The 9,886-nt window shown below is 41.1% G+C and overlaps 2 protein-coding genes across 2 annotated transcripts; both read right to left on the bottom strand.

Moving 5' to 3' along the window:
- Positions 1 to 489: 489 nt before the first annotated feature.
- On the bottom strand, positions 490 to 2,294 carry LOC140270854 (ankyrin repeat domain-containing protein 66). Its single transcript, XM_072366092.1, has 3 exons — positions 2,115 to 2,294; positions 786 to 1,014; positions 490 to 660 (listed from the first exon to the last, which is right to left on the bottom strand). Exons 1-3 carry the CDS (start codon positions 2,251 to 2,253, stop codon positions 561 to 563), a joined length of 468 nt encoding a protein of 155 aa, XP_072222193.1. The 5' UTR covers positions 2,254 to 2,294; the 3' UTR covers positions 490 to 560.
- A 1,843-nt stretch (positions 2,295 to 4,137) lies between these two features.
- tdrd6b (tudor domain containing 6b) lies at positions 4,138 to 9,503 on the bottom strand. Its single transcript, XM_072365943.1, has 2 exons — positions 4,416 to 9,503; positions 4,138 to 4,312 (listed from the first exon to the last, which is right to left on the bottom strand). The coding sequence occupies exons 1-2, from the start codon at positions 9,481 to 9,483 to the stop codon at positions 4,251 to 4,253; spliced, it is 5,130 nt and encodes a 1,709-aa protein (XP_072222044.1). The 5' UTR covers positions 9,484 to 9,503; the 3' UTR covers positions 4,138 to 4,250.
- Between the last annotated feature and the right edge of the window lie 383 nt (positions 9,504 to 9,886).

Raw genomic sequence — 9,886 nt, forward strand, 5'->3', positions numbered from 1 at the left:
CTCTTCTTTGGATGTTGGCTGCCTTTTTGTTTCCGTTCTCTGTGAAGATGATCCCACACTGCTTCAATAATGTTGCGGTCCGGGCTCTGGGGAGGATTTGTCCCTCCATAAGACCTGTTGCCACTGATTTTCACATAAATATGTTTAAGTTTCAAAGCTTCGTAGGTCTGTGTTGAGTGGCTTGACGAAAATAAACAACAAAAATTATCAGCAAAAATACACATTCCTCTGAAAATATGAAGAAAGAAGGAGTGGCTGAAGACTTTTGCACATCACAGTATAAGGTTGTAAAATGTATTAATCTGTTCTTTTAAGTTGCTGCTTCATGCCACTGAGACCTGAAGCACAGGTTCGTGATGGATCGGTTGTTAACGGTGTGTATGGAATAACATTCAAATGCAAAAAGTAAATCAAATCAAGCAATGTTGTATATTACGTGTTTTTGAGTGATAGTCAAGCAGTGAAATGCTCAAATCAAATGCTGTAATTTGTAACATTTATTCACACTTTTATCGTGTTAAGCTTATTCAGGCCTTGTTGCTTCTGTGAATCCCATTTTCTTAATTTTTGTCCCGCTCTCCCCACTCCTCATCTGTGTCATCCAGCGGAATCCCTTCTTGAGCTGCTGTTATGCGATAGGCCTGGCATTCAGTCTCTGCTCTGCAACATGCAAAAACAAGGCAGTTTATCTACTGAGCATAGAGGCATGGTGATTTTGTTTCTTCTTTTTTTTAAAAATTATAATAAAGGGATATGAATCAAAGAAGCCAGGCTTTCTGTCATACTTTTTAAGAAATAGGACACAGTCTTTGTGTCCATATATTTCGGCTATCCTCGCTGGTTTGTCTCCACAGAAGTCCTCCTTGTCTATGGGTGCATGGAGGGAGTGGAGCAGCCGCAGCACGGCCAGCTTGCCAGACTCTGCAGCAAAGTGGGCGGGAGTCCATCCGTGCTCTGTCCTGAGACACGGCCTGGCTCCGTGCTCTATGAGGACTCTGACTGATTCTGTATGTCCTGTGGAAATGGCATTACTGAGAAAATGTGAAACACATTTATTTTTTTTAAATCTATTCCATCATAACACAAATTGCTCTATTCTTTTTTGACATATATAATGCTAACAGTAAATTCTTACAAGTTGGTACAAGCAGTAAGGGGAGGGCCCTTGTGAAGGAGCAACAATGATGCAGCAAAAAGGCCACCTCGCAGCCACACATAGCGGGATGTTATTGCACGTTTCACTCTTCCTTACACTGACTGAGCCAAATACATTGCAATGGTGTGAATGTCACATCAAATGGAAGTTGTAAGTCTTATTTAGCTTTTGTGGCATCTAGTTTCAGCACAGAGATGTAGACAGTTAAATGGAGCAGGTGCACTTGTATTTTGCCCCATCAGTGGAGAACTTATTACACTGCTTAGGGAGCAAAGAATTAGGCCTGATTAATTGAGAACACTGATTTATTTAAATTTTACATACAAAATTAAGTTGATTAAATAATAATCCATCTCACCAAACAAACCATACATTTTGTGAACAGCACTTTTTCACACAAAATAGCTTTCTTTGGGAGGTTTTTTTTTAATAAAAAAAAAATCTAAATGCACCTCTTGTTGTGGCCAAATGAGCTAAACTGATAAAATAAACTAAATGATGCACAGGTTTGATGTGAATAATTCTATAGACCACAGTAGTTTACAGAAGTGTCGTGCAAACAACGATTATTTAAATGAATTATCAAGCAGATCCACTAAACATCCTCAGTTTGATGAGATTTAGTGAATTATAACTGGATTCTGTGTTGTGCAGGTGGTTGGAAAAACTAGAAGAAATTAGTCCTTAATGTGTCACATTAGCTGAATGGCTACTGTTAAGTTATTTGTGGTAACTGGACATTTGAATTCAAACACCTTTTACAAGCATTTTTTTACGTAAGTCGCAGGTAAAGTCCCCGATAAGATGAAAAGGTGATGGAGCTAGTTGCGTGCACCCACTTCTCTGACCGTTTGACTCAGTATGAACTCTTGGTGTAACCCGAGACTGAAAGAAGTGTCCGCCTGCGGGTGTATCAGGGACAGTTATGTGGTAAATTCGCACTTACTTTACTACCTACCTTTAGCTGCCGCCCAGTGGAGGGCTGTCTTGTAACTCCAGTCGACGTCTCTCTGATTGGGACCGCATTTCTGCTGCTTCAGAATCTCTACGACCTGATCATAATCACCCGATGCCGCCGCTTGGTGCAACTCCGTCATTTCGTTTCTACCGTCGCCTAGCAACAGCTGCTCGCGACACAACAGGCCTCACCTGAGGCTGTAAGCGGTGATACCGCCACCTGCTGCATTAGAAGAGGAAACCGGGGCTTGCCTGACGTAAGTATGCGAGATGCCGCAAGAAAACGTGGCTATTTGCCACAGTTAAGAAAGAATGGCGCTATATTTGAATATTTCTAAATAAAGAGGTCCATTTGCCTAATCTTTAGAGGTGGAGAGAAGCCTTCGATTTGGCTTGATTAAAGAGGTTTGCCATCATTCACACAAGTACTCCTAACACAAATCCTCTCTTTTGACTCTTTAAATCTGGAATAGAACATTAACACCGACGTTCTATTTTTTCAGTAGTATTTGGTGCACACAATGGCTATATAGTAACAGCCAAGTAAAAATGGCCACCCTCTTAATTACTTTAGCAAACAAATTGAATTCTAATAGGGAACTATTAGTTTTATGCATTCTAGTGTAACATTTGACAAATGTTATGAAATTAAATTTAAAAATATTTTTTATCCCAAAGGCAAATAAATAAATGTAAATAAATACATAAAGAATATTTATGTCTTCTAGGGAATAATTGAGACAGTCCACGTTCATTCAGCCAGGGGTTCCCACTTCGGATTAATACTTCTCTTTTTCACTTTTGAAAAGTTTACACAAAGAACTTTGATGGAAAACTACCAGATATCTGAGCCACAGAATGCCTCATCAAAATCCACCCACTCCATAACAGTTCTTTAAAAGTTGGTAAAGAGAAACTAATGAAAAACAAATCAACACATTGCACTGTGTCATTATTTATGGAACAGGAAAACAAAGATAAAATGCAGAAGTTGTGTATGAAACATTTAGTTGAAATCAATAATACTTTTCTTTTCTGATAAAATTCACTTAAATGCTTCGCAAGCTGCTTCTGTATTTTGGCTTAATTTCCGTTTGTTAAATCAAATACACCCAACACGCTTCCATAGAAATGAATAGGTTAGCAGCCTGGGGCAACTAATCAGATGCAGTCAAATGATGGGATGTTCTTCTTTACATCACTGCATCAGTACAGTGAAGGTGCAGGTCTCATCACAGTATTTAATTCAGGTTGAGGTCTGGACTTTGACTTGACCATTGCAACACCTTGATATTGTTTCTCAGTCATGTTGTAGATTTGCTGCTGTGCTTGGGATTGTTTTCCAGTTACTTCACTCGCTTTTAGCAAAACTTTAGCTGTCAGACAGATGGCTTAACATACACTAGACTCTAGAATACTTGGGTATACACAGGAGTTCAAGGTCAACACAATGACTAGAAAGTCCTCTGGCTGTCAATAGTGCAGCGTTTGTAATTCTAACTACGAAGCTGCATATCCAGTCTCTCATTTCATTGTCCTGACTTATTCAATTAGACCTGCATGAAAATTCTATTTAAGGGTAAAATAAAATAAAAATATTCATTTTCTTCCGCTTATCAGAGGTTGGATCGCAAACCAAGACATCCTCTTCCTCCTGGCTTGCAGAGGCCAAGAGAACTACCCCTGAGGGACACTTCATGTCCACATACCCCCGCTTTATTGTTTATTGTAACAACACATCTTCGCACCACTTTAGGACTCTAAATCTGTGGCAAAAATAAAAAATTATTTTATGAAAAGCTTTATTTAATTTGGTAAAATTTCAAAAAGAGAACGAGGAACTGGTAGACGCCAAAGGTTGAGACCGATTGATCACAGCTTGGTTCCCCTAGAGACATTTAACTGGGTCTGTAGTTAAAAGATAAAGATTAAAATCAACATTTTTTAAAACATTCTTTAAATCATACAACTTGGAATTCACTTTATCAAACATCTGAGATAACTTTGAATCGTTTTCTGTTCTTTCATATAAATTAATCAATAGAGGGTTTTTGTTGTTGTAGTTGTTTTTTTAAGTATAGGACGATGGAATGGGAAGACAAAAGGTTTGTCATACCAGTTTAAACAAAAGGTGATTTTAAACTCCCAAACCCTCATCAATGGTCCTGGTTTCGTCCTGGTCTACTGAAGACTGGTCTACTGAAGAAAGATTGTACAGGAAGTCCAAATTAACAAAACACCTTAACACACTTGAAAACAAAAAAAAATCATTTTAAATTGAAGACAATTACTGTTTACCAACCTGGCACTAAACTGTCTGTGTCCAATACTTTCCAGTATTTCTCCATCAGTGTATTCACAACCACTCCTTCATACTCAATTTCAACTGCATATTGAGGAATTGCGATATCTGGGTATTCCCCCATGTCAAACACTGTCAGTTTGAGAAGCTTATCAACCAGCAGGTTGTAGAAGTCATCATAAGCCTCGTCATCCCAGGAGCCCTCAGACTCTTCAAATCCATTCAGACGGCACAAGAAGGCCTGAGGAGTCGTCTCCAGCAGACTTTGGGGTAGATGTCTCACATTCTTGATGTCAACCTCCGACTCGTTTCCATAGTCGACAAATAAGACGTGGAGTGTTTGGTCAGTTTTCCGAATTACTTGAGCTCTGTACCACTGGTTGTCACTGGAGAATAGAGTGAGGCATGGATTGCCAGGACCGAGAGTCTTAGGGAACATGTTGTCTTGTAGTGCCCGTCCTGCCTCCTGGGCAAGTTGGGCCAGTTTGTGTAGATCCTCTGTGTGGGCAAACTGACACCAGAAGAAATGCGGTTCTGCAACACAAGATGCATATACCATCTCTGCCTTATTTCTGGATAGCACTAGGTCTTTGAACACATAAGTTCCTGCATTCTTTTCAGAGACACAAAGATTGGTCATGTTGGACTCAGCTTGAGTATCTTGGAGTGAGTCTTCCGTTTGAGGGCTCTCTGTCATAACACATTCTTCAGTAGCTGGTTTCCAGTATTTCTGCATTGTTGCATTTAGAATTTCTCCCTTGCACTCAATTTCCACAGAATACAGAGGAACAGCAATCTCTGAATGATCTTTCATGCTGATCACTGAAAGCTTGAGTGGTTTATCAACCAGAAGATGGTAGAAATCATCACATGCTTCATCATTCCAGGAGCCCTGGGACACATCAAATCCGTTTAGACTACACAAAAAGGCCTGCGGCGCCGTCTCCAGTAGACTCTGGGGTAGAGGTTTCACGTCCTTGATGTCAACCTCAGACTCATTTCCATAGTCAACAAACACAACATGGAGTGTTTCGTCCACTTTCCGAATTACTTGAGCTCTGTACCACTGGTTGTCACTGGAAAACAGAGCAAGACAAGGACTGCCAGGACCAACAGTCTGAGGGAACATGTCCTGCTGTGTCTGTCCTGCCTCCTGAGCAAGCTGGGACACTTTATGTAGATCCTCTACATCGGCAAATTGACACCAGAAGAAATGTGGCTCAGAAACACAAGATGCATATACCATCTCGGTTTCACTTTTAGAAATTTCTGGCACTTTGTAAATGCAAGCACTAATGCTCTCTTCGGAAGCTTCAAAGGAAGTTATCTTCCCCTCAGTTTGAATACTTTGGGGAAGCGTTTCTGTTTGTGCCACTCCATTCCCACAGTGCTCTGCAGAAAATGAGTTCCAGTATTTCTGCATTGAGGTATTAATAATCACTTCATCGCACACAGTTTTCACTGTATATTGAGGAACTGCAATCTCTGAATGATTTTCCAGACCAAGTATTGTAACTTTGAGTGGCTTATCAACCAAGAGACTGTGAAAGTCATCATAAGCTTCGTCATCCCAGGAGCCTTTGGACTCATTAAAGCCATTCAAGTGGCACAAAAATGCCTGTGGAGCCATCTCTAACAGACTCTGAGGCAGTGATTTCACACTGTTCATGTCCACTTCAGACTCATTCCCATAGTCAACAAACAGAACATGGATTGTACTCTCAGTTCTCTGAATTACCTGAGCCCTGTACCACTGGCTGTCACTGGAAAACAGAGCGAGGCATGGACTGCCAGGTTTAAGCATCTCAGGAGGAATCACATCATGATTTCCTCGTCCTGCCTCCTGAGCGAGTTTGAACACTATGTTAAGATCATCCGTGTTGGTGTGTTGGCACCAAAAATAATTTGGTCCAACAATGCAGGAAGCATATACCTCCATAGTCATGTTAACAGAAATATTTGGCCATGTGTACATGTAGGTGTTCACATTTTTCTCTGGGTAAGACCGAGAGGAATGTTGAGTCATATCCAAGTCGCTGTGGGAATCCTGTATCGAAGTCTCGGACACGGTTTCCTTGCTCTCAAGAATGATGTCCAAAGTTGGTTTGCTTCCTTCATTCAAAATCTTAACATGTTCAGTCTGTGCTGTAGAGACATCATGAGCGACATATATCCCATTGCTGCTTTGGATTTCATTTTGCTCTGTTGTCTGCATTGATATTGATGCTTTCCTCAGCTCATGTGTTGAGCAGTCCCCGTTTGTCAGAGCAGCTCTTTTTGAGCCATTAGTGAGCTGCTGATTCGTCTGCCTAATCGGACCAGTCATTTTGTGTTGGTTGATTTTTGCTACTTTCTCCCGAACTACCAGATTTACATTCAGGAAGCCATCAAACAGTTCAACAATTAGCTTCCCTTTTTCCTCTTTTGCTACAATTGAAATGGTGAAACTGTGGCCAACAGCATGATCTGTAAACCACTGGTTGACTTCCTGTGGTAATTCTGCAGGGACATCAAATAATCCAAGTGGAACAGCCTGCACAGGAAGAGAACTGATAATGCTAGCTTCAGAGGGAATGGGGCATACATCAGTTTCACATACAGTTAGGGTGTCTCCATAATCCACAAAGTGCACTTTAAGTTTTGGAGATATTTCTACTACTTGACCTCTGTACCACTGGCCGTCACTGTATCTCGCTAAGCAAATACTGTTAAGTCCAAGTGTATGGTTTGAACTCTGTGGCTGGTCAAGCAACTTTGAAACATTTTCCATCATTTTGTCAAACAAATGAAGATTCTTGTGCAGTTGGCAGTAGAAGTGGCCGACAGTCTCTGAAGAGGTTACCAACACCTTTTCTGTCCCACCCACCTCAATATTGGGTGTAGAGTAACTGTATGCATCTGATGGGACCTGTGGAGGGATCTGCCCCTGAGCCTCAACCTGTGCACGTTTCTGAGCCAGATACTTGTATGCACTCTTAGATGCTGACTCAAGATCTACCATGTTAAGCAGCACACCATCTTCATCAGACACAACAGCTTTTATAATGCATTTTAACCCTGTGTCTGATGAAGTACCCAAGTCCACAAACTTCTGCAATTCTGTGACAGTCCAACTGACAGTTGTGGGATTCGTTGGACTTTTCAGACTGAATAAGCAACATTGAAAAGCCTGTGCATTCAGCCGTAGGAAAGCTGGATCAATGGGGTGCACATCTCGCAGAGGGACCCTTCGAGTTTGACCATAGTCTATAAATCTCACATCTATAACAGGTGAGTCCTGACTTGCAATTACTCTCGCTCTGTACCACATTGCATTGTCAGGATTACGGGCAACACAGATAGACTCTACTAGTGGCTGTGAGTGGGCAGATGCATAGTGGTTTTGCAAGTCTTGCATAAGGAGTCGAAGAGAGTCCCCGCTTTTTGCTGTTTGACACCAGAACCTTTGTGAACTTTCAATGCATGATACATTTACATTGACACTCTTTCCCACTGCTAACACACTGTCATCACAAGCATTTTGCTCCTCTGAGGGCAAAGTTGTGGAAAGATGCCCATTGTCCTGTAGTAGAGGGTCGGGAACTTCAGAGCTTGCTTTGATAAGAATATCATTAGTGTTGGAAGTGGATAGGTCACCCATGCTACCATTTGCCTCTTGGTTTTTGGTGCTTTGCCAAATTTCCTCTGGTAAACCATTGGTTACATTGAGTTCACAATGTAAATTCATGAATTGTTCATCTCCAAATGAAAGGGGAAATGATAAGGGTTTACTCTGGACATTTAAATCTTGTTCAGGTTTAGAGGATGGATTTTGGCATGCCCTCTTGAGAAAAATGCTGTTGATGCATGCACCACTAGCTTCATAAAGTGTGACATAATAGACATCTTGAGGTTTGTTGTAGTGATCAAATTTAGCCACCACTGTCTGGTTAAGAAGCACCGATTTCAGTTCCTCAGTCTCATCTGCAGTCAACTTTCTGCTGTTTTTTTCCATTCCATTCAGAGCACAGAGATATGTGAAAACTGGCATTCTTAAGAATTTGCCAAGCATTGGTCTGATGTCTCCAACATTAACCTCTTCAGTTTTTCCTTCATCTACGTGGAAGACCGCCACAGCAACATCGTTAGTCACAATGTTTTTATTTAGCAATGAGCGATGCCATCTGCCATCAAGCCCCCTGGAAGCACATGGATCCCCACAACTCTGTGGTAGTGCCTCTCCAAAATCCGAGCTCTCTTCGTAGTGTTGGTGGATCTGTTCGGACAACAGTTTCACAGCTTTAGAAAAAATGAGGATCTCGCAAAAAATATGGAGATCAGTTACCTCTGTCACAGTAACGGTTTCAAAAGTGTCAGTTACCAGCTCAGGGTAAAAGTATTGGTCGTGCTCGGCAAGTTCGCAACTACCATCCAGATTCAGTTCTTGTGCTAAACAGAAAGTCTCAGAGGATTCTCCTTTGACTCCTTGCAGACATTTCTGTGCAAGTATTTTAAACTCATCCACTTTGATCTTCTTCACAGCTCCAAGCATACACATGTGCTTGGTAAGAATTGGTATCTCGATGAGAATGATCCTATCTGGCATCAGCACATGCTGAACCACTCCCTTAAACTTCTTCCCAGGCAGACACATCAAAAACTTTGTGACTCTTTCAGACAACTGATCCTGGAGGAAGAGGACATTCGCAAGTATGCAAGACTCAATTTCAGGAGGAAGGAGAAAACTGTCATTCTGGCCCCAAGCTAAAGATTCACTAGTGGTGATATGGGGCTTTCCCTGGTCAATGAGGAAAACACTGAAAGTTTTGCTTTGAATCGATACGATTCGAGCTCTGTGCCAGGTGTCACTGATGCAGACCAAACAGAGCTCCCCTGGTTTTCCTTCCAATCCATAAAATCTTCTTTGAGAAGTCTGAATTTCCTCCCTCATCTGCTCATAAATACGTTTCCTCGCATCGTCCATGTTAACCCATAATTCCACAAGACCAAAATTGGGGTTTTGGTTTACCCTTGTAATGAGAACAGGTACTTCTGATCCTGGCGTTGGAAGCCCCGGAATTGAACACATTGTTAAGTTTCCAGCTCAAATATACCTGCAAAGTGAGGGAAAAATAACAAACTGTATTAATATTGGAGAAAAATTTGTCCTTTAAATATGATTTCAAAGCATAACCGTAGCATCGATACGGTTACCATCTGTCCACTGAGCTACTTCATGTCAGTACAGCTGCCACGTGGTGCACTATGAGTACAAGCCCACATCATGATCGAAATACAGTGCCATTATCAGTCTTTTTGGAATTTCTGTCTGAAAGTAAGACAGACTTTTCTGAAAGAGCGTTCCGGTTTACATTCACAATATGTGTGACTTTGTCAGGAGAAATACATAAAATTATTTGACTTGTACACAGAACTGAAAAATGTAATTGTTCACAATCATACAGCTATCACTGAAAACTGTTTTTCTCAAA

The sequence above is a fragment of the Leuresthes tenuis genome, unplaced genomic scaffold (assembly GCF_036924035.1).
Source record: "Leuresthes tenuis unplaced genomic scaffold, fLeuTen1.0.hap1 SCAF_15, whole genome shotgun sequence".
NCBI classification, from domain to species: Eukaryota; Metazoa; Chordata; class Actinopteri; order Atheriniformes; family Atherinopsidae; genus Leuresthes; species Leuresthes tenuis.

What these genes read in the sequence shown, in the direction of transcription:
- LOC140270854 (XM_072366092.1), bottom strand. Translation starts at nt 2,253, where the DNA reads ATGACGGAGTTGCACCAAGCGGCGGCATCGGGTGATTATGATCAGGTC. An exon ending in CCACTGGGCGGCAGCTAAAG is followed by an intron (nt 1,015 to 2,114) that starts GTAGGTAGTAAA and finishes CCATTTCCACAG; the next exon opens with GACATACAGAATCAGTCAGA. An exon ending in TGTGTCCTATTTCTTAAAAA is followed by an intron (nt 661 to 785) that starts GTATGACAGAAA and finishes TGCATGTTGCAG; the next exon opens with AGCAGAGACTGAATGCCAGG.
- tdrd6b (XM_072365943.1), bottom strand. Translation starts at nt 9,483, where the DNA reads ATGTGTTCAATTCCGGGGCTTCCAACGCCAGGATCAGAAGTACCTGTT. An exon ending in CACAGACAGTTTAGTGCCAG is followed by an intron (nt 4,313 to 4,415) that starts GTTGGTAAACAG and finishes ATCTTTCTTCAG; the next exon opens with TAGACCAGTCTTCAGTAGAC.